Here is a 25196-nt window from a genome sequence, read left to right as displayed (position 1 = left end):
CATCACAGTGGATAATTTATGCACGGCTCTGCAACGGCGTTGGTGAGTGGCCTAGTATGTCCAACACAGTTTATGGAAACGTGCTATTGGATCAGTCCGATAATTTCCCCAAAGTCAATTATTTTGTTGTATGTGTATTGTTACCTACTTCAGTATTAGATATGAAGTAAATTGGAAGCTGCTATGGTGTGCTGTGCTCATTTATTGAGATCCGTTATCTGGTTTAAAGTGCCTTGACTTTGATGCAGAACCTTTTTGTCTCTGCTTATTTTCTGTGTGTGACCTGGTTGTCGAACTGAAAGAAGGCAGAGAACAAGCCACACCATTCTGCTCATTATTTACAGATACTTTCATGTGACCTATATTGCTGTGACTGTACAAAGGTTCGAGAATGAAAGCATTTTCTACCTGTGATCAACTATGATGAACATTCCTGCCATACTTTTACAAATACCAGTGTGATCAAAACATGGAAAATGTCAGGTTGGTTATTAAGTTATCATACAAATATCCTGAACAAAAGTAATGTTTGACAAGACTGCGAAACCATCGATACAATCGAGTACCATCGCAGCCTCACACACACTTGCACAAGCCCTGACCTTACTCAGAAATTACTAACTTCATCGCACGCTATGAGTCATCAGGCTGAGTATGGCATTGCAGTGGATAATTTATGCACGGCCCTGCAACGGCGTTGAAACACACTGGTACGCTTGCGTTTTTACGACCCCCCGTCACCACCCACAAACGGCACTTCCTGTCAATCACTCTGCGATGGATCTGTGGTCACTGTGATCACAGTGGCTAGTTTGCGCACTGCGATGCATACGTGTAATGCAACAATCGGCCGATTGCGTGAGTATTATTAACTGCGATCCTTGCTGAATCAGGCCCTCTATGATGAACCAGTTACTTAAGAAGATGGGTGTTTTAACACAGGTGATTGCAGTTACAAAATGGTGGGTAGTGGAGTATTGTGTACTTGGTAGAATGGAATGGCACACATTGGAGGGCCTGTGGAGTTAAACTTTGCTTTGTAATGTACCGAACAAATCCCAGGGATGCCCTGGTTTCTGTTTCAATAGAAGGGACTTTACAAATGAATCTACAGGTATTGCATAAATTGCTGAATGTCACACTGTTGCTACTTCACTTCAGCAACAATAACTTAGTTACTATAGTAGTATGTGTGTGTCTGTGTGGTTACAGCTAGATGCCCTTCCGTAGATGTACATGTGTGTGGGAGGGAGAAGAGGAGGTACCCCATTATAGTAGCCCAAGGTCACATCAGTGTCACAGTCCTCCAGCTCCAGCACTCGCTGGCTCTGAATGAGCGGCTGCGACGCTGCGTCGTGCGCAGACACATGGCAGATGCATGCCGGGAGTGGTAGTTGCCGAAGTGGCGCCAGGGAGCCCGCCCTTCTCCCAGTCCTGTTAGCTCCAATACCTGGACACAAAGCTCAGAAAGCTGATTGGACGAGTGTTTCCGTTAGCCCCTCCTCCTCGCTGTGATTTGTTGCATTACTGCGAACGCAGCATCTGATTGGATGAGGGATTTCCGGCTTGGGGCCTGGCTTTGTAGTTTTGGCTTCCGGGAGAGAGTCTACCACACTGCGGGCGACAAGATCAGGTGAGGCCGGGAGGGAGTAGTAATTTAGGAGAGACGTTATACAACTTCCCTCTGTACACTGTAAGGCTGACTAGTCGCTGCTGTCTGTAATGTGAGGCTGTTCTGTAATGGATGTAGGCTACCCCCTATGGTACAATGTGTAATACCTAGCACTCTGCCAGCGTATAGTGTAACACAGCATCCACATGACTAGTGTGACCAGCTGCATATACATAGCTTCACCCTGGCCACAGCTCTCTCTCTCTCTCTCTCTCTCTCTCTCGTCATGTATGTCTGTCTGTGTTGCTGTTTTTCCAGTTCCTGTGCTCGTGAAGTAGACAATGAAGGATCAGGAAATGCAAACTTGTACAAACTCCGTGCTTCCACCACAGCCCTCCTCCTCCAGCCCATCCCTTCCCGCTGTCTCCTCTACAAATCAGTCACAGGCGGCTGCTGAGGTCCAGGTCGTATCTGATACATGTCAGTCTGCCCCCGCTGACAGCAAAGGTGAGTGTCATTAAATCTAAGTAGGTCAAATTCAACTTTACATGAAAATAATAGTGTTCCAGATCAGTAGGATATTAAACGTTCTCTAGATGGACTTCTTTCAAGGATGTGGGCGGGATACAGTTGACATCCCGGCTGTCGGGATGCCAGCGCTCAGAATGCTGGTACTGGAATCCCAACACCAGTCAGAATCCTGGCGCCAGCATCACGACCGCTGGCATCCCAATGGTAAGTATTGGGGGTAGAGTGAGGACTAAGCTGCGGGAGGAAGGGGGTTAGGTTTAGGCTGCAGGGGGGGTAGGGGTAGGCTGCTTACCGACAGGTGACGGTATCCTAACCCTGTAGGGATGTCGGGATTCTGACCGCCAAGATACTGATCGCTGGCATCCTGTACCCAACTCATGTGGGCTAATGGACAAGTATAGCCCTCATAGATGAAAAATGGCTTAAAAAGTGGCACATCACGTAGTGGTTAAAAACCTTTTAGTATTTCCTAATAATACTCATATAGACACATTTGAGACTTTTTTTTTTTTTTTTTTGTTATCTCTGTAGGTGAAGTAGTCCCTTGTCATCCTTCTGGTCCATGTGATGTATCTGAGGAACTTAGCAGGCAACTGGAAGACATTTTAAATACTTATTGTGTAGATGCTGGGCAAGAAGGAGTGGCAGAGCCAGAGGAGACAGATAGAGGTCCACCAGAGGCTACTAGGAATGGAGTACCAGAACCAGTGGTGCCAGAAGTTAATGGAGAGAAGGAAACGTTACGTTGTGTAGAAGAGAAGACCTATAATAATGACACCAATAAGGATCAGAAGCGTGTGCAAGACAAAAAGAAGGCAAAGGGACTTGGTAAGTGGCCTTAGTATGTCCAATACAGTTTATGGAAACGTGCTACTGGATCGGTCAGACAATTTCCCCAAAGTCAATTATTTTGTTGTATGTATATTGTTACCTACCTCGATTTTAGATATGCAGTAAATTGGAAGCTGCTATGGTGTGCTGTGCTCATTTATTGAGATCCGTTTTCTGGTTTAAAGTGCCTTGACTTTGATGCAGAACCTTTTTGTCTCTGCTTATTTTCTGTGTGTGACTGGTTGGCGAATTGAAAGAAGGCAGAGAACAAGCCACACCATTCTGCTCATTATTTACAGATACTTTCATATGACCTATATTGCTGTGACTGTACAAAGGTTCGAGAATGAAAGCATTTTCTACCTGTGATCAACTATGATGAACATTCCTGCCATACTTTTACAAATACCAGTGTGATCAAAACATGGAAAATGTCAGGTTGGTTATTATGTTACCATACAAATATCCTGCACAAAGGCGGGGCAGTCTATGGGCCTGATTCAGAGATGTACCCTAATGCAATCGCAACTGCATTCTCTCATGGGGGGAATGCAATTCAACGCGCTATTGAATAGCGACAGGAGGGACTCCCGTAGCTATTCAATACACTGTGCTGTTTGGGCGCGCTAAGGATTTCTTTTCGTACACCCCTGGGGATGCGAAGAGAAATCAGACCAAAGTGCCGGGTGCGCGGCTGTTTTTCTACATAGCGCGGCGCTAACAGCCGTGCGCCTGGCACTTTGGTGAGAGAATGCCGGTTACCGCACCTTTAACACCCTTGTTAAGGCGCAATAACCGGCATTCTCCGACCACACAGCGCACTGAATTGAACAGCTCCGGGAGCTCGGTCCCGGCACTATTCAATTTGCGTTTCTGAAATATGCTAATGTCTTCGAAAGTATAGCCAAGCATAGGGACGCCCACTGCTGCCTTATCATAGCCGTCCGACGACGTACCACAGTGTAAACATCGGTAACATCTATGCAGATCGGGCAGCAATGCAGGATATGTGACATATGTCTGACCAGCCGCAAACACTACAACTCTCATGCTGCAAAGGAGATCTCAATGGCTAATTTATGCATGACCATGGAACGGCGTTTAAATGGCCAGACATGCCTGTGTTTGCCTAGCCACCCCCCCATTACTACCCCAAACACTGATTACCTCTCACTCACTTTGTGAATGGATCCTCTGTGTGGGCAACAATCCTCTGTGCAATAAAATTGTTGGCCGTGCGCAGAGCGGCTGACATGCATGTTCAATGGCAATAAATCGCTCGATCTGAGTAGAAATCGGCATTACTTGCATCTGAATCAGACCCTATGTATGCAACTGATTTTCCATTCGGTTGTAGCTTATGTGGTAAAAGCATTCGGTGCTCCCTATGTTAATAGACTGTCTGATTTCTCCTCCCCTGAAATTTATACACTTTGTTTTATGGCATTGTGTGACTATTCAAAGCTGCTCGCTATACATCAAATCAAGGTGTTATGTGGAGAAAATAAATCTCCATTAAAAATGTCCATAGACGTCTGTAATCCCTAAATAAGACAACAATAGATTTCCAGAGGAGTTAAATTGTGTTGTGATGAGATCTGATTTATGTCAACAAGTGGAGAATGCAGTCATTCAGTTATGCTGGGCATACACAGCCAGATAAAATGTCTGTCAGACCGACAGACATTTTATCTGGCCGGCTGCCAGCCGCAGATGTCGCCGGCATACACTGTGAGAGAAATCTCACAGTGTATAGCCCGACATCTGCGCTCCGCCCCGGGGGAGGAGACCTTTCCCTGTTCCTTCCGTAGAAAGGAACACAGGAAATGTCTGTCTGTCGGCTGCGCTGGGCATACACTGCCCGATGCGGCCGACAGTTTACCGGGAAATATCGCATCGGACGGGCATGCTGGACAATCCGACATGCCCAACCGAGCAATCCCTCGGTCGCCCCCCCCCCCCCCACACGCTACAATTATCGGGGCGATCCGCCAATATCAGGCGGATCGCCCCGATAATTGTAGCGTGTATGGCCAGCATAACTGTGACATCATTGGGGTTTTTCCTGTATATGAATCCATCAGGTCTAAAATAGTCAAGTATGAGCACTCCAGTCATTTGATGTATTTTACTCAGTAATGCATAGCTAGTGTTCATTCTAGCTATGCTCCTGTCAACCCGTGCACTTCCTCTTAACTGCATAGAGTGTCGCTCTCTGCTCTGGTGCTTCTAGCACACTCTGGTCTATCTCAGCAGTTTGTTACATCAGCTGAGTTTACTAGAAGCACCATAGCAGAGAGTGACATCCAAGGCAGAAAAGAGTAACTGCAGGGGTTGTGACAGGTGCAGGCTGTTAGAATGAACACTACAAAGCTATTGCTTGGTACTAATGAAAACTATATGGCTTTACTTATTAGGTTACACTAAAGTGGCAAAGTCATGGGATAGCAGTATGTAATGGTAGGTGGCGTCACCGTACTGCGACTTCTTGGAAATGTCCAGACCTGCATCAGTTGTAATCTGACATCTCGTAAGTCAGTTTGAATACTGGCTAGGTTGTTCATGGCAAGGTGACGTGAATTATCGGAGTTCGAACGGGGCATGATAGTGGGTGTCCGTCGGATGGGACATTCCATTTCCGAAGTTGTCCAAACATTCAACATTCCTCGATTTACGGTGTCACGTGTGTACTGGAATACCTCACTATCGCCCAGCGTGGACAGCTCAGTGGCCGACTGCGGGTGCTTAATGATCGTGACCAGCGGTGTCTGGTCAGAATTGTCAGTGGTAACAGCAAGCGACATTGGCCCAAATCACGTTCAATGCAGGAGGTACCCGATGCATATCCAGCAGGTCAGTGCAGTGTTCTTTAGCTTTCATGGTGTATGGAAGTTGAAGCTCCACTTGAGTGCCCCTGTTAACACTATAACACCGGACGCAGGGCCTGATTCAGACCCGCTCGCGAGCGCTGAGCGTTCGCAAGCGGGTCGATGGTGCCCTAGTGCGCATGCGCGAGACCCGAATAACGACAGGGTAGCCGTCGTTATTGGTCTCGCACCAAAGGGGGCGTGCTGTCGATGGTGAGTGACAGCACGCCCCCTTTGGTGGGCGTGCCGGGGGAGTGGCTGCCAGACGGAGGCCATGGGAACGCCTACCGTCTGGGTCCGGCCTCACTGACATAACTAGTGATGTCAGTGGGAGTGATTTTGGCTCTGATAGAGCCAAAATTACTCCAGGGCTTGAGGTCACTGAGACCCTACTGCAGGGTCTCGTCGCAAGACCGATGGTCGCGATGGTCAACCATCGCGACCATCATCATGGACGCTCGCATAAACTGTGGGTGGTAACCCACAGATATGCGAGCGTCCAAGAGGCCGCTCCAAGTTTAGGTAGGAGTGCCCAGATTCAGAGCGAGCGCTCTGAATCAGGCCCACAGTGCCTCACCTGGACTAGTGATAACGCTAAATGTACCTTGGCCTGGCAACATGTGGCGTGGTCCGGTGAGTCACGATTACAGTTGTTTCGGGCTCATGGTAGGGTTCGGGTGTGGCGCAGACACCATGAGGCCATGGACCCCAGTTGTCAACAAGGCACCGTACAGGCTGGTGGTGGTTTCATAATCGTGTGGGATGTGTTCATATGGCATGGTTTGGGTCCGCTGGTCTGCCTGAACACCTCATTGCCCGCTAACCGTTGCATTGCTTGATGACCATTTGCATCCCTTCGTGGACTTCTTGAGCCCCCACAATGATGGTGCATTATAGCTTGAATATTCTGTGTCATCAGTCCCAAGTTTTTCAGAATTGGATTGAGAAGCATTCTGGCGAATACTAACGAATGATGTGGCCACCATGTTCGCCCAACATGAACCCAATCTAACATTTATGGGACGTGGTGGTGGTTATTCGCACCCAAGATCCTGCACCTACAAATATCAGGAAGCTATCCAGATGACATGGGTCAACATCTCTCCAGAGGTCTTCCATCCACTTGTGTAATCAATGCCATGTCAAGTTGCTGCACTTCACCGATCTAGAGGGGATCCTACATGATTCTAGGCATCTATCCCATGACTTTTGACACTTCAGTGTATAAGGCCCTTACAAACACTTGTAGTGGTTTATAAATAACTTTTAACGCAAGTTGTATGCACACTGTGCGCTATATATATATTTGCCTGCATGCCGAGTTGTACGAATAGATGCAACTGCAATATCCCTTCCTGCACACTTGGTTTCGGAGTAGTATCATTATCAGTGCACACTTGTACCAGCCCTATACCCGGTGCAAGATAACAGACAGGTATCTGTATACACATGACTGCGAAGCCCACAATACCGACTATTTTTCCTATGTGCTTATGCCCTGTCGTCGCCCAGTTACGACCTGTAACAAAACCAGTTGTGGAGATGCAACTGTTTTGCATAGAACTCTGAATCTCTCATAGATGCATATTCTATGCAGTTTAAAAAACACCCAAAATCCAGTCGCAAAACAGGTTATGCATGCAACTCAGCAAGTTGAATGTCTTTGAGAAATTGTGATCTGTAGCGATCTGTTGATTTTTTTTTTTTTTTTTTGGGGGGATTTTTTTTGATGTAGCTCCTCTGTTTTCCAGGCAAGGAAATCACGCTACTAATGCAGACTCTTAACACGCTCAGCACCCCAGAAGAAAAACTGACTGCCCTGTGTAAGAAATACGCAGAACTGGTGAGTAGGGATAGAAATCTAAAGATGAATGTGTAGTAATTTAATGGCCTGTGATACCACTTAATCTTTTTTTATTAATATCTTCCCAAAGCTGGAAGAACATAGGACTTCTCAGAAACAGATGAGAATTCTGCAGAAAAAACAGACTCAACTTATTCAAGAAAAGGACCAGCTCCGTAATGAGCATAGCAAAGCCATCCTAGCTCGCAGTAAATTGGAGAGTCTTTGTAGGGAGCTGCAGAGACACAACCGCACACTAAAGGCAAGTATAGGCTCATATTAAAGGCAACCATCAATGAGTGCAGTTAAACACAGCTGATTCTAAAGGTGTGGATACGCATTATATAAGCATAAGAAAGTAGTCATTTAAGATGTATGCTTTAGTTAGTGTACTGTTGAGGTACACACTGGTGTAAGGGATAATGCTGTTCTGTGAAACCTAATACTGTCGTTGCAAGACCAACTATGCTGTGATGATCCTGGGCCTGATTCAGACCCGCTCTCAAGCGGGTCGATGGTTGGCCAGTGCGTACGCGAGCCCCGGAGCGAGCGCAAAAAGCAGTCGCTCCGCGCTCTCAGCAAACGGGGCGGCTGTCGATGTTGATCGACAGCTCGCCCCGTTTTGTGGGGGGGGGGGGTGGCTGCCTGCCGTTCGTGGGCGGCCCTACTGACATCACTTGTGATGTCAGTAGGTGGACTTCCTGCTCTATTACAGCAGGAAGTCCACTGGGGCTTGCGGCCACGAGACCCTACCGTAAGGGTCTCGTTGCAAGCCCGATGGTCGCAATGGTCTTGACCATCGCGACCATCACCTGGCCGCTTGCATAAGCTGTGGGTGGTTATCCACAGCTATGCGAGCGGCCAGGAGGCCGCGACTTAAAAAGCAAGCGCCCGCCCTGATTCAGAGCGAGCGCTCGCTTTTTGCGAGTGGCTCTGAATCAGGGCCAATGATCACTATTGGTGGACAAGATGAGTTGACATCCAATAAATAATGACAACGCACTCTATTTGTCTATAAGTCCGGGTACATTCTTGACAATTTATACACTTTTGTGTGTACGACATCGGCGGAGGTGCTGACATCGGTAAGTGCATACACACTTACCGATGCTGGCGTCAAAGGCCAGGGGTCATGCTGCATTCTGCATCATGGTCCCCGCTAACGATATCGCCCGTCTGTTCTGCATACAGGTCCTTCGGAGGATGACGCTGACGATGCATTGGAGCGCGCATCATCGGCGACATAGTGGGTACACACTGGCCGACGTGGACGATATGTCGGCCCAATCCACCTGATAGTCTACTATCCACCTATCGTCTAGTTTGTATCCAGCTTAAAAGCCTGTGTGTCAGTAATGGAACTGTTTGACAGCATTGTGCAGTGCTGTACGCCACATTAGCCAGACAATAGTTTTGACTGCAAGTGAGATTTAATATTAACTTGTATATAATTGTTTAGGGTTTCAGCACATAAATTATATTTTGATCATGGTATTAAACACTATTATAGAAGGTAGGCAATGTCCATTAAGTGCCATGCCCACTTAGATCTCACTTATTTTATCTGCTTAGGAGGAGGGTGTGCAAAGAGCCCGTGAGGAAGAGGAGAAGCGCAAGGAGGTGACATCTCACTTTCAGGTGACCCTCAATGACATCCAATCACAGATGGAGCAGCACAATGAGCGCAATACTAAGCTGCGGCAGGAAAACATGGAGCTGGCGGACAGGCTGAAGAAGCTGATTGAGCAATATGAGCTGAGGGAGGAGGTGAGCATGATAAGTTATGAAGAGGAAAGAAAACATTGTGGCGACTGCTACAGTTATTTTTAAAAAAAATAAAGGGTGTGAAAAAGGTAAATGAGGGAGCATACAGTTTATTAAAGTTAATGCTTTTTTTTTTTTATAAATATATACTGAATATGAGTAAAGAAGAAAGTCCGTTATATTATACATTATGTAATGGCTGCATCCACTGTGTTTATATTTGATGGCTGCACATGAATTGTCGTAGCACAGTGATGATTTTACGGTGTCTGACTATGAGCGGATAGAGTGTAGTTGGTTCGCTCTGCTAATCACATTCTTCTCCATTCTATAGCACATTGATAAAGTTTTTAAACACAAAGACTTGCAGCAGCAGCTGGTGGATGCTAAACTACAGCAGGCTCAGGAGATGCTAAAGGAAGTGGAGGAACGTCACCAGCGAGAAAAGGAATTTGTAAGTCAATCACATATTCTTTATCTTTTCCTGTTCATCTATGTATTTATTGAATCAACTGCTCATTGTATTGATTTGTCTCTTTGGGTATATAATCACTCGCTCTGAGTTCCATTCTTTACTTGTGTTATTTAAACCATTATTTTGTACTATGTAAATTGTGTGTTTCCATTTTTCATCAAATAATAAAAAAAAAAAAAAAGTAGATGGACCCTGTCGGTTCCCTGTGGAGTCTTATGCCATGGGAAATCTATTTGCTTGCCTGTATGTGGTGCCAATCAGTTTTTGTCACAGTCAGTATGATCCGGTGAGAGAAAATTATGATTATTATTATTATTTCGATCCTTAGGGCCGGATTCAATTACCGGCACATATTATAGCACCTGCTATAATTTATCGCTGATTTTTTTTATTGAAAAATGGAGAGAACTTTCCTCCATTTTGAGAAATGGGGAAAAGTTTGCAAATCCCCTATTTTTGGGTAAATGTGTGGGGATTTCTTTCAGAACCCTTTGGACAGCCCCCCTAATGATACTTTAGCAAAAAATTTTTTCGGAAACTGCGTACTTTGGCAAAAAACGACAGCTGAAATTTTGGTCAAAATGTATTAATTTTTTTCATGAAAAATGCGTTTAATGTATTGGGTCTGGTATTTCAGAGGGCCGTAAGGATGCGTCAATCGTTTTATTTATTGCACGTGGCTGGCGCAGATAGGTTTTTTTTTTTTGTTGTGTTTTTTTTTTTTTTTTTTTTTTTTTTTTTTTTTTATAAACCGCTTAAATAAAAAACGCCTGTGCCAGCCACGTGCAATATTTAAAACACTTGACGCATCCTTATGGCCCTCCCGAAATACCAGACCCAATACGTTAAACGCATTTTTCACGAAATAAATAAATACATTGACCAAAATTTCAGTGGTCATTTTTCACCAAAGTACGCAACTTAAGAAATCCCCACACTTTCAGAACCCTTTGGATAGCCCCACTAATGATGATTTAGCAAATCATTTTTTTTTCGCCGGACCTTGAAGGAACACTATATATACATCTCAATCTCACAACACTCTCTTCTCATGTCCCCATATTGCACCAAGAATACTTTAGTTGTTTTTTGTTCGCATTCTATTATCCCACATTGACACTATGCTAAATCTGGGATCACTGTAAGCGATAAAGGACTTGGTTTAGCAAGATTACTATCCCACAGGACGCGCTACAGGATATAGGATATGGAGTTCACTGTGTCTCCCCATCGAATTGATGTCAGTGCGGCAGACACCTCATTAAAGAGGAGGAGGAGGAGACTAGTTTTGGCACCCTTCTCCTCCTGTGTTCCAGTGCCGGTATAAGTGTCGGCACTTTGCACATAGTTCGCTGTAACTAGAACCACAAAAGGAGCCCTGCAGCGCAAGACTGCCAGGACAGGAAAGGAGACCCTTCAAGATAGTGTAAGGAAAATTTACATGGCGCTGAAGAGCTGATCACTATGGTAGTGTAACTGCGTGTGGCACGGAGTATAGCGTACAGCAGGGGGTACATGCGTGTGTGTGGGAGGGGGGGTACATGCGTGTGTGTGGGATACGACTGCTCTGATCTCTTCTATGTTTTGTTTTATGTCACATAGTACGTATTCAAGTGACTTCTCCATGTTTATTGACTGTCTATCCCATTTGTCGTCATTTATGCCAATCTTATATACTATACTGTTTATTCTGCTGCTTTGGGTGTAAAATGGCATTCTCTTGGAAAATTTCCAGACGGGAACGAACATCTGTTTGGCAATTATGTTTGTACCGCCACCGCGGGACATTACTATTATTAACAGTTACTTGTATAGGACTAACACATTCTGTTGCGCTTTCCAATTGGGAAATGCAGCTTGCATTCCAACTGCTTGTATTCCAATAGCCAGAAATTGAGAGCTAGTTGTCTAAGTGTAAAGATACTTATTACATTTAGAAACACCTCTATTGCACAGGTTCAGACTTTTAGTGGCTCTCAAATAAGACTTGGTGTCTCCACAAACTGCTGTAAACATTTGGCAAAACTATATGCTGAGGTTTCAGACGGATTCTCAGACAGGTTTAAAAGCCTAATGGGGAACATAGTTTCCATTTGAGTAGGAGGTGTAGCTAGCCATGGCTGTCTGCAGGTGCTCCTTGCTATGTGATGGGAGGATCCAGGGAGCAGTCTCTCAGACTGGCTGCCTCCTGTTCACCATGCCCTCGGTAGAAGGCAATCTCTGTGCTCTTCTCTTTATTGGTGCCTTTTTTACCTGCAAGTAGCCCTTCAGACTTTCCTGCCTCAGATACTCCAGGTGGAGCTCAGTTGTGACAGCATCACGTCAAGGTTACAACCATTTTTCTGGAATTTGGAACAGGCTTGTCCTATATTTTCTCCTCCTCCCTCTCTGTACTCCTGTAAGTGGATAGTTTTTCTGTGTTAATTGTGTCTGGGGGACGGGTGTACAGACTTCCTTATTCCTAATAGAGGACTATTCTGTGGGGGCGATTCAAATGTCCTGCCGGCGGCTTTTTTTTTTTTTTTTTTTAAATCTCCCGACAGAGCAAGTCAGTTGTTGCTCTGTCAGGGCGCGATAGCCGTCAGCATTTCTGCACATACTCAGGAGGGTGCGAGCAGAAATGTGTGTGAAACCCCCTGGCTAGCGCACCCTAACCAGAATTTTAGACTGGTTTAGCCATTTTACACGGCTAAACCTCGTCTCATAGGCAGCGAAGAGGGTGATAATTAATGAGCGCCCAGAACAATTGAATAGCAATCTGGGCGCTCATTAATTATCACACCTAAAAAACATTTGAATCGCCCCCTGTGTGTCTTGTGTCAATTCATTTAATTATCAAGTCTGGGAGGTATATAGTTCTGAGAGTCTTTCAGACAACAGCAGAGCATGTTTACATGTTGAAAATGTAAAGCATGATTAGATATGACTGGGAGGTGTCTGTGCAGCTTGTGCGGTGGAGAGCCAGTGCGAGTGCAACAGGTAATTTTGGCTGAGGGCTAACCTTTAATAGACAGCTGAGTGTAAAGGTGCGTACACACTGGTCGATAAAGTGGACGACTGAACGATATCGTTATCGTTCAGTCCTTCACTATATTGTCCATTTTTTACACCAAAACGATGAACGATAACAACGATGCGCGTTCCCGCGGGTCGTTCGTCATTATCGTTCATCGGGCAAACATGCAGGCCAACCTGACGATATCGTCAGGTTGCATGTTTGGGAATGGGGGAGAGCCGGGCGCTGAACGATATCGTTAATTATATCGTTCAGCGGGTGTGCTCAGTGTCATGAACGACATTGAACACACCTTGTCAGGGACACACTAGACGATATAGCTCAGGGAGCATATTGTCTAGTGTGTATGCTCCTTGAGTCTCTCCATTTCCTAGCCTGTGGAAGGTCCTTCAGGGTTCCCACCTTATAGGCTGTGTAGTGTTCATTCTGCACCTGTCACAAACCGTGCAGTTCTGCTTTCCTGACTGGAGTGTTGCTCTCTGCTCTGGTGCTTCTAGCACACTCTGGTCTGTATCTCAGTATTTTGTTGCATCAGCTGAGTGTGTTAGAAGCACCATAGCAGAGAGTGACATCCAAGGCAGGAAAGAACGGGTTTGCAACAGATGCAGGGTGCTAGAGTGAACACTAGGCTGTCTCTGAGGATTGGGATTCCATTCTTCCCTCTCCTCATCCATCTACTGAGCCTCCCTGGGCCCAGGGTTTGGCTTACTCTATTCAAGGTTTGGTACAGGTTTTTTTTATTCCCTTGAGAGACTGCTTTTGACCACTGCAACACCTTGAATCCTGAATTTCAGAGCTCCTTAAGTCTTGGGATCCCATTATCATAATCTGTTTACCATAATCCCAATGACTGGAATCCTTCAGTCTTGGGAAGGTTCCAAATTGAGGCTTTATTTCAAGCTGAGGATGACCTTATTGATGGCTCTGACAAGGACCTTTCCTGGTAAGATGAAACTGAAAAAGAATTTCTTTCCCTATTCTCCGCAGTTGGAGGATCTTTTGGCTGCTGTGTGTACTTCTTCAAATCTGAACATTTTAGAGTCCCTGGTGAACACTTTACCCACTTCCAGAGGCTGATAGAACAAAGTAAGAAATAAGAATATCCTCTTTGTTTTCAGGGATGAAGTAAGAGGAATTCCCTGTGTCCACAGACTTCAGGGATGCCTATTTTCACATCTCCATATGGGAGACTTCTCAATCTTTTATTATTCACAATTCAAGATGACCATTTTCAAGGCCTTGGCCTTTTGAAGTTTTTACAATTCTTATGGTGGTCATCATCTGAGATCCTTGGGAGTGACAATTGTCCCATTACCAACCTAGTTCCCTCCCAGATAATTTTGAAAGTAATGGATTGCGCTGACCTTATTCTGTATATTGACAAATATGTGGAGCCACGATTGTGCATAAAAAGATATTATTAAATGATTTTTAACTTGTCTCTCCAGAAAGTCTTGGTCGACCTTTTGCTGGAGTCCTCCAGTTCAGCATGGTTCCATTCCAGGGACCTCCAGATCAAGCTGTTTTCTGAGTGGAACAGGTCTCCTTTTTACCAGTCTCAGGGCATTTGTCTTTCTCGAAAGGCTTGTCTTTCCCTCCACTGGTGGCTGAATATGAGAAATCTCAACCAGGACTGACCCTCCGCCATCTGAGACTGCACTCTGGTGACCCATGTATGCCAGTCTCAGAGGGTAGGGACAGCTGTTCAGCTAGTCTATATCCAAGGGACTATGGTCTAGTCAATAGAAGACATTTCAATCAGTGTTTTAGAGCTTAGGGGCCCTGACCATGGCTCGGTTCTTTCTGCAAGGATTTCCAGTGAAAATACAGTCAGACAATGCCATGGCTGTGACTTATCAGGATCACCAAGGGGGTACAAGAAGTTCTTTGGTCAGCAAATAGGTATGGTTTGCCGGACAATGACATGATGGCATCTCTGCTAAACCACAAGGTAGATCATTAATCATCCAAGACCAGAGATCCCTCTACTACCATGGGACTTTAGACTTCTTTATCTCTTTCCTTCAATCTCCATGTCTCTTTGGGTTCTCAAGCTGATAATGCAGGAATGGTTGACCGTAATCCTGGTGGCTCAGGATTGGCCACAGAGGTCATGCTACTTGGACCTGCAGGGACTTCTGGTAGACTCTCCATGGTGCCTTCCTCTTCGTCCTTGTATACTCAATTAAGGTCCATTTGTACATCCCGGTTTATGTCAGCTGAATTTGACGGCGTGGCTATTGGGGTCATATTCTTGAGATCCAGACAGTGCTCAGAACTAGGAAACTGGTTTCCGACAAAAATTATCACCAGATTTGGTAGATTTATATAAATCTGTGTGAAACAAAACACTTTCCCACTTGTACCTTTCACCTGCCTCGTCTTTTGTTTCTGCAGGAGAGCTTGCAAACTGACTTGATCCTTAAAAGTGCAGGTTTTGGCACTGTCTGTGAAAGCTTAGTCTAGGGCAGCATTTTTCAACCACTGTGCAGCGAGCGGTTGTCAAGTGTGCCATGACGGTCAGCTCAACGCACTTGTACTGTAGTCTGTTTTATCCCATTGGGGGTCAATGTGTATGTATTTTTTTTATGTGGGAGCCAATGTGTATGTTTTGTTTTGTTTTTTCATTGGTCACACACACCACATCGCCGAATAGTGTGTCTTAGCAATTTTAAAACCGTGTGTAGTGTGCCTTGAGTTGAAACAGGTTGATGATCAATGGTCTAGAGGAGTAAGGGTAAACTGGGAGATGAATTGGGAAGAGATAAGGAAGTGGAAGTTAGAGAAAGCAATGGCCACGAGAGGTGGAGAAGACTGAATCACTGGGGAGGGCAGAGGATATAATTGAAGGGGAACAGAATGGCGGCTTGAGTTAGTGTAGTTGGATGAGATGAGACTTCAAAGAAGACTGATTTGAAGATCTATAGAGCGTGCAGTTGTAAGAGGAGAGCATACATTTGTAGTAGTGCAGAGTCAGTGAGCAGGATGATTTCCCAATGTCTCTGTGGTGCTGGAACATCTTTTGAATAGCAGTTCAGTCTAGAGGCGCAGGTTTGGGGTGTAAGCTATCGGAGAGTAATGGTAAATGCTGGGGCGACAGAGTCAAGGGTGGAAGTAAGAATATAGTTATAGAGGAAAGGGTGAAAAAAGGGAAAGAATTAGGGCCATTTTAATTGCACCTTGTAGGTCCCTTTTTTAAAGTTCTTAAATATGTTGAGGCTGGGGGTGATGAAGCAAAAAGCTGTTTAGTATGGGATGGTCGCTAGGCAGAATGGTGAATATCTAACTATATGACTTGTGTGTATTCCGCTAAGTGTAAAGCATTTTATCAATGCTTTACACTGTCACACTCCTCTCATCAACACATTTATTTCCATCTATAGCTCCTGAAAGAAGCAGTGGAATCCCAGAGAATGTGTGAGCTCATGAAACAACAAGAGACCCACCTCAAGCAGCAAGTAATCCTCATTTTTACCACAGTCAAAGCTTTCTTTGTGCACTTGCAGGGAAATTGTAATTGCATATATGTGTTTGTCAAACACATGAAGCCTCTAGTTAGACCAGCTTGGAGCATGATAATCTGCTTGCTCAGAAACCAAGACAAATCTGTACTGATATGTGCTACATTTCTGTTTATGTAATTGTAAATCTGCATCATCCCGTGTTTTTTATTGGTTCATTCAGCTGGCTCTGTACACGGAGAAATTTGAGGAGTTTCAGAACACACTTTCTAAAAGCAATGAGGTCTTCACAACCTTCAAACAGGAAATGGAAAAGGTGACCTTTATTCAGCAGCTGTGGGAAATGTGTCAGCTCATCATTCCATCAGTGTAAGATATGGTTTCTCTTTTCTCATTTGCTCGTTGACTTACAGATGACAAAGAAGATAAAGAAGTTGGAGAAGGAGACAACTATGTACCGGTCCCGATGGGAGAGCAGTAATAAGGCTCTACTGGTGATGGCTGAGGAGGTGAGACATTTATGAAGTCCAGGACACATAACCTACATAACATTTACAACCTATGCCAGGATCTTATTAGGAGTAAAGATATTTGAGAGAGAGTTCTGATTGCAGGGCATATTGCAGATCTTTCTGCGCTTATAAACGCCTCACGCCCAAACTTACCTGCAGTTGTAAACCCAGAACGTGCCTATAATAAATAAAATATTTTTTTAGTGGTAGAAAGTTCTATTGTTTTGCAAAGCTAATTTGTTATAAAAATTAGAAGAAATTTTTTTAAAGCTAACGATTGTAAACAGTTTTCTCATTATTATAATACATAATTTGTAAACCTTTAAAAAAAAAAAAAAAAAAAAAAAGTACTTTATGATGAATTAAAGATCAACTTCACCGTTTAATGCTGGCCATACACTAGTACGATGCGATTCATCATACGTTTTCCCTTGAACTCCCTGGCAGTCCCGGCCGCACGACTTGGTGCTTTTTTCCCACACGTTCTGCATACGATTAAGATAGATAATATGGGCTGCACATCTGATCATACGATAGAACAGCGGCGGGAGCGCGCATCGGATCGTATCCTACCTAAATACTACACTATTTCCACACAATTCATCGTACGACTCCTCTAAAACCGGGCCGAAATCGCGCTAGTGTATGGCCAGCATAACCCCAGGTTTATATTCCGGGTGGGTTTGCTTTTTGCTCTAGGACATGACAACGGTTATGTTCAGGTTGGTGCATCAGAAACAATTATGTAGAATAGATACATCTGTTGTATGTCAGGGGAACACCAATAAAAGAAACGTCTTTCAGTTAGAAGTGTATTTATCCTTCGATGGAAAACTGTAGCTAATATAAGGCTATTTAATGTATTTACATTTATATGTGGAGAGAGGGGGGGGGGTCTTGGCTCAACATGCAAAAGGAGGAAATCTTTGTCTTGTATGCAAACAAGTGCATTCGTACCCTTTTGAGGCGCAACAGTGTTTCCAGGGTCAAGTTTACACCCTTTAGCTGGATTTGCTCCTACCTCTAAATCGGGCTGCAAATGTTCTTGTGGTACAAACCACCCAATCATCATCTATATTCACGTTTCACTTTGTGCAGCGTGAAGTTGGGAATGAGCTATGGCTTAGTGCACTGTTGGAAGTTACATGGTTTACAATACAGGGTCCTTTAGAAATTAAATGACTGTCATGTCATCTTTGTGAAGAGACTCTACCACTAATTTTTGTGAGCTATAATTGAACTATAAAAATATTCTGAATTCTCGTTTTAGAAAACCTTACGTGACAAAGAGCAAGAGGCTTTGCAGGCCAAGATCCAAAGGTTAGAGAAACTCTGCCGGGCATTACAGACCGAACGTAATGATCTGAACAAGAAGGTGCAAGGTCTAAGTGGACCTCCAGCCGCTTCTACAGAAACCACACAAGAGGATTGTATCAGCTGTACAGCAGCCACCAGTAGTGAGAATGTAGAACTGAGCAGCAGTGGTGTGTGTGTGCAGAATGTACCGCAAATTGCAACACCACCACCTCTTCCGACTGCTGCCACCGATTAGTACAGACAGGGGTGAATGCTTTGCATCTAATGTCCTCATTCCTTTTATACAAGGACTTCCACTTTTATAACCACCTTACACACCTATGCTTTTATTTTTTTCTTTGTCTGCAGCCTTCCCTGTACATGGGGGATAATACTCAAGTGTTATGGAATAATTACAACTTAAAAAAGAAAGTTTGCTTACCATGGCCTCTCCCACTTCTAGTCCTGGAAACGGGTCCATTCTGCAGGCAGCTCATGCAGAAAGGCGTTTCACATGGTGTTGTCAGGCACTAATTTGTCCTAGTTAATTTTAAAGATTTAAATCAAACAATAAAAAAAGGCTTTTTAACTTTAGTGGAAAATATTTACACTCTGCAATTGTTGCATATATTTGTTGTTTTGTAGACATTTCAATTATTCAACTGGACTGCCAGCCCATGTTTCTTGCCCACATTTGCAGAGCACAGTAAATACCATATACTACAAGTGAATTTGTTGTGTGAGGAGTTTTATTTTAAATAAAAGAATACATTGTAGATGATGTAGGAGGAGCCCCCCCCCCAAAAAAAAAACATTCTAAGAGTTTTTCAAAGTTAAAGGCCCCATTGCAATTCTGTTTTGTCCTTCCGCTGCTACCAGTGCATGCAGGATCTGAATGTGTGTGATTCTCAATTTCAGCAATGTCATAAGGATCAGTGTTAAAGGGGTTTCAATACATTCCTGGTTTTATTTGTTGTGGAAATCCCTTAGTCTGTTAACAGCTGAAGTGCACCTGTTACCTATATAAGTGAAACTGCAGCCTATCAATTTGGTAGAAGCCAGTGACCTCCCTGTGGCACAAAACTACTGTCTCCAGTTTTATGTAGATGACACTGGTGCACTTTAAAATGGTTTCCTTATATTGTGAATTAGAGATGTTATTGGCTTATTACACCATATTAAATTACATTTCACTTTACCTGCACACCGGGAAAATCACTGTACTTCATAACAGATTGTTATTGATTTGAAATATCTTAGCTCCTAGCCTTGTTGCACACCATTTCCTGACGCCCACTCACCATGTGATCTTCGTATTCTAACATGGAAAAATTCAGTACCGAGTGGCCGGTTTGCGGGGGATTATTTACTATGCCCCTGACTAATTATGGTTAGCTGCTGCAAATACCACCAAACTGAATTCTTGTTGAGAGAAACCTCCTGTATTGCACCAATATATTTTGCAGTATTCCCATTTGCTGAATGTATCTATTCCAAGCGTTGCTTTGTGGTGTTGCACACAAATATATTATATGCCTAGTGTATAATCATTTTTATCTGCAAATGGAAGTGTTTCATTATCGCAATGCTTAGGCCAAGTCATTGCTGTGGACTTTTACACACAAATATAGCAGGCAACGCAACATCTTTTCTTTCAATTTCCAACAAACATTGGACTCTTGTGCATATTTTAAAGACCACATCGTTTGTAATGACACTATTAACAAGTGGCTATTGTGCAGTTGTGCCTTGCAAGGAGAGTCCACTTCCTAATCTGATGAGGAACCCTGCAAAACTTATCCCATCTTCAAAACTGATTAACTAATACTCAATTTAAATATAACAAATCCTAAGACTCTGGTATAAAACATTTCTTAAAAGAAAAAAATGATTATCTGAGTTCATATAATAGTGAAAGTAATGATAAACAGTACACTGCTGCTACTTTACTATAATACAGTACATTTCACTTTTTCTTTTGTTGTGGAATGGGGGTTGTGGTAAAAAGCTCCTAATGTCCAGTGTCTGTACTTAAATTTTGGAGGGTCTAGTGTGGTTACTTATGTACCCCAGCACTTAGGTACCAAAGAGACTGTCCTGCTCAGTGAGAGAGGCAAGAAGACTGGTTCACCATTATTATTATGACAAATGTAGGTAGTATCGTTGAATACAAATAAATCCTGGCTTTCTATTCCATCAGTTGTGTTTTGTTTTATCTACAGATTGCTTTATCCTGAACAGCACTATTTGATATTAGAACATTCTGTGAACTAAAACATGATGCATGCAGTTTTTTTTTGTTTCCCCCCCATCGGTGTGACTGCCATTTTAATCCAGGGACTGCTAGGAAGGGCAGGATTGGGAATGCAGATGCGTATAATACAGTACAGCTAGCTGTTCTCTTCCCTGTGTGATTGTGCCTATTTCACAGTATTTTGCAGAGCCTCTTTAAATTCCCTATTCTCCCAAATGCAGTTGGAATAATGATACATCACCACCATCATCATCAACTTCAGGTTGGGTTCGCTCTGTAATAATTTCAGTACCTGCCACCCCTGTAGTGAGTGCCAGGGTAATAGTTATAAATTGAAAACAAGATTAAAATAATGAGGTACTACAAGTCCCAGCAAGCTGGCATTTGTACTTCCAGAAATACAGCCATGACCCAAGCAGTCATAGACTTCCATGTCTTGCTGGGACTTTTAGTTTCTCAATTTTATTTAATCTTCTTTTGACTTTTAACTGTTACATTGACAACCACTGCTCCAGTAAAGCCCAAGGTCTCTCCAGCTTGTTTGGGCTCAAATTTCCTCAGGTCTCTGTCATATGTTGAATGGCTTATTCTGGTTCATATGATCATGTGGCGTGGGGGCTCCATTTTTGCATTTTTCAATTACAATTCATTTTCTCAGAGTTGATTATTTCTAATTCAAGTCTGTTATCAACTATATTAAAATGGTCTTTGAAGAGTCACCCGGTTAGGGAGACACACATAGCCAAAACATCTACAAGGACAGAAGCCAATTTTTGTCTCAGTTCATCTTCAATCAAATACAGTGCATCCGTAAAGTATTCACAGCGCTTCACTTTTTCCACATTTTATGTTATGCCTTATTCCAAAATGGAATAAATTAATTTTTGTCCTCAAAATTCTACACACAATACCCCATAAGGACAACGTGTAAAAAGATTTTTTGAGATTTTTGCAAATTTAATATAAAAAACGCACACTAAGAAATCACATGTACATAAGTATTCATAGCCTAAAATATGAACATAACGGCATCTTATGCCTATCAACTTAGTTCTTATCACAGACACCTAAATGCTAAATTCTACATTTCTCTGCTTTTATTTCCTCCTGGACAGGCTCAGATTTTTCAAAAAATATTCTTTCAGTCCTAAAAAAAAAAAAAAACAATTGGGCTTACCTTGACTGAGTGTCATTGGACTTCTTGAGGGGCAGGATATGTGACCATTCTGCAATAGAGTTCTGTTGAACTGTGATGCAGGAATCCATAAAGGACTTTCTGGCATGCTGACTTCTATAAATGACATCACCCATCATCTCCATAGAGACTTCCGGAGGGGGTGGGCATGGTGTTTAAAGGGCTACACCCCATAAAGTGCCTGTTTTACAGGAGGGGGATATATAGTGTATATATATTATAAGGGAATTGTTGTGCCTTTGTATTAAGGCTGAATTGAAAAAAACTGAATTCTCCATAGAGAATTCTGGAGGGGGGAGGGGGGCATGGTGTTAACAGGCTGCACCTCATAAAGTGCCTTACGTCTACTCTTTGGATTGTAGCGAGTGGATAGTTACAGCTACAGTTCCACTACCTCCATGGTGGCCCAAGCCTTACTGTATCAGTGAAAAAGGACCCGAAATAGAAAATGTTCCAGAAATTACAATCAATTTTCTACACAAAACCCTCCTCTGTAGCCGATGGATTGTTATGCAAAGGGGGTAGCATTAATAATGTCTCTCTCGTAATATCCAGCAATCCCCTTGGGTGTCTCCCATACAGAAAATTTAATTATATAGGGTAACAAGTAACAAGTACCAGTCTTTCCCATCTTTATCCACCATATTCTTTAAAGTTTTGTTAAACCTCTACACTAAGCCATGAGTCTGAAGGTGATACACGGTCCTTAGCTGAATAACCTTAATAACAGGCAGCAATACTCTTTCATGATTCTTGACATAAATGGAGCACCCGGATCAGTTAGGATTTTTTAGGTATTCTCACTCTGCTAAAGACATGTACTAGTTCCTTAGCAATTGTCTTTGTTGACATATTGCACAATGGTATTGCTTCCGGGTATCTGGTAGCGTAATACATTACAACCAAAATATACTGATGATCCTGAGCAGACTTTATTAGAGGTACAACCAAATCCATAGCTATTCTCTGAAATGACACCTCTATAATGGGTAATGGGACAAGCAGACTTCTGGAATGTGGCCTGGGGGCATGGTACTGACACTCAGGGCAGAATGCACAGTAGTCAGATACATTTTTATGGACCCCTGGCCAGAAAAACCGATGCTAAATTTTCTCAGAGGTTTTTGTCTACACCTAGATGTCCTGCAGGTATGGGACTATGAGCCAGGTCTAGCACTATATGCCTTAGGAACAATCAAATGTTCCACAATATCTTCTCCCTTTTTGGACATTTGATACGACAAATCTTCAGATACTGCCGTGTATGACGACCTACTATCAGGCTCTACTGGGTTTCCATCAACCACTGTTACATTCTCTCTAGCCTTAACCTGGGTAAGGTATTTTAACTTCTGAGGAAAAATCTCTTCTCACTTCAGGATCAGGCATGCAGTGAGCTAATTCAAGATTTTCTATTTCAGTAGGGGGTACATCATTCTGCGCGCCACTGCTTGTCATTTTCTGACTCCCCAATAATGCTTGGAAAAGGGAACACGGGGACCATGCCCACTGCCACTCTATCAGTAACATTACCAAATGGGTCTTTAATACATTCGGTTTCCCACAGCTTCCGGAAGTAGGAAAATCTCTCCTCCCTAGCATCATACATCAAAGAAGGAACTAGAGGTGAGATAATGTGCTAGCAGAAAAAAAGGTCTTATGGGCATGCCTTCAATTGCGGCTGAGTTCACAATTGCACATCCACAGCCTCAGAGGCCATGTATGGAAGTACTTGAGATGAATAGTGACCAGTGAGCCTTACATCAGTAGCATGGAATTGATGGAAACACTATTAGAAGTAAGAATTGTGGAATATCTCAAATCCAGCAATATACAGGATCTCAAGAGATCATGCCAAACAAATCTTATTGACTTTTTTCGACTGGGTATCTAATAAAATAGATGAAGGAAGGGCAGTCAATGTAACATATCTAGACTTTAGTAAGGCTTTTGACACGGTGGTACCATATCACAGACTGCTAAATAAACTTGAAAGTGTGGAATTGGATTGTTGAATGGATAAGAACCTGGTTGTAACACAGGAAACAGAGTTGTAGTAAATGGAGTACAGTCTCGGGAGGGAAAGCCAAGGTAACAAGTGGTGTACTTCAGGGATTTGTACTTTGACCAGTGTTTTTTAATATCATTGTTGGGGACATTGCAAATGGTATCAAAAGGAAAGATTGCCTTTTGCAGATGACACAAAGGCAGGGCCGGATTAACAATGGGGCGGGAGGAGCTGCAGCTCCAGGCCCTTCCATTAAAAATAAACCCACAGCATATTCTGTGCTGCTGTAGACAGGAAAAAAAAAATTCCTGCTACAGCCTGCCAGGCCGGGACAACTGTTCCCTAGTTAAGGGTATTGTAGGACCCTTAAGGATTAGGCGCAAGGGTCGACCTAGTAGCTCGGTAGTAGATACCGTTCCAACACACAAGCAGGTGTAGTTGTTGTCTTTGTTGTAAGTTCAGCTCCCAGTGTGATTACAGTATTCAGTGATCGGTTAGGGTTATTTGAGCATTGTAATTGAACCGCACAGTTTTGGCTAAATTGTGATTTGTGAACTGGGTAGAGGGTGGACGAAATCACTGAAAAGGGTAGGTGTTATTGGAATACCTACATGCTAGCAGTTGAAAGGTAGTCAAAAAGGTATTAGGTGCGTGGAAGCAGCCTGGTTATTCTTCCATAGGTGTGTAGGCGCATCCTGTTAATATCGTCCGCAGGTAAGTGAAAGTATCTTGACTGTCTTTCACCAGTTTAAATCTAATGAAAAGCTTAGGGTTCTCCCAGATTGGGGCCAAGCAAACGGTAGAGATGTTAGATGATGTGCCGCTGTTGGAAGTGCCGCTTGGGTCGGCACGCCATATTATGCATACTAAGTACAGTGCTTATGCAATTAGGTACTGTGATGTATGGTTTAAAATGACGATGAAGAGTGTTAGACCGTTTCCCAGATTTGGCAGCTTTGATAAGGAGGTATTGAACAATGTCCAAGATAGCATTTGTATGGTGTGCTCTCGAATGAAAAAAATAAAATATAACGAGTGTTTAAAATTATGGCAGCGTGAGGGGGATGCGTGGCAAACTAGCGTCGTGAGCAGGTTACTGGAGTGTACACATGCAGAGCTAAACTGCGGTGCGTGCGCGACGCAAGATAGCGCGCACGTGCAGCAAGGTAGCATACCGCGGGAGGTATTGCCAGTGGTTCACGCGCACCACCACTGCCCTATGCGGATGGGGGTACAGGTACAGTTGTTGAAAAAAAACATAAAAATGGAACAAGTAACTTGTACCCTCTCTTAAGTAATCATAAATAAAATGTTTATGATGCGGATGATGAGCCTATTGTTATGTCTGCCATTTCCCATGCTATACACATGTTAGATGCTCCACCACAACAAGCACAGGTGGTGCCGCCATCTTCATAAGTGATAGTACAGGAAGTGTTAACATCCACTGCACCCTTAGAGGAAGTTGTTAACCCTATTTGTAGCAGTAATAGACTAAATCCCCAGCCAGGTAACAAGGTCAAAAGTAGCA

At 43.5% G+C, this 25196-nt stretch overlaps 1 protein-coding gene across 2 annotated transcripts; it reads left to right on the top strand.

The window, feature by feature from the left end:
- The first annotated feature begins 1532 nt into the window (after positions 1-1532).
- On the top strand, positions 1533-20404 carry TXLNA (taxilin alpha). 2 transcript variants are annotated; one of them, XM_088451225.1, is made up of 11 exons: positions 1533-1633; positions 1931-2119; positions 2768-2971; positions 7593-7684; positions 7776-7946; positions 9257-9451; positions 9783-9902; positions 16323-16397; positions 16624-16716; positions 16814-16909; positions 18183-20404. In XM_088451225.1, the coding sequence occupies exons 2-11, from the start codon at positions 1954-1956 to the stop codon at positions 18462-18464; spliced, it is 1494 nt and encodes a 497-aa protein (XP_088307351.1). In that variant the 5' UTR covers positions 1533-1633; positions 1931-1953; the 3' UTR covers positions 18465-20404. The 2 variants fall into 2 exon arrangements, with proteins under 2 accessions (XP_088307351.1, XP_088307349.1); XM_088451223.1 differs by having other exon boundaries at positions 2675-2971.
- The last annotated feature ends 4792 nt before the right edge of the window (positions 20405-25196 follow it).

This window comes from Taudactylus pleione, unplaced genomic scaffold, assembly GCF_031769625.1.
Source record: "Taudactylus pleione unplaced genomic scaffold, aTauple2 ptg000541l, whole genome shotgun sequence".
NCBI classification, from domain to species: domain Eukaryota; kingdom Metazoa; phylum Chordata; class Amphibia; order Anura; family Myobatrachidae; genus Taudactylus; species Taudactylus pleione.
This window is presented reverse-complemented; position numbering and strand designations above follow the sequence as displayed.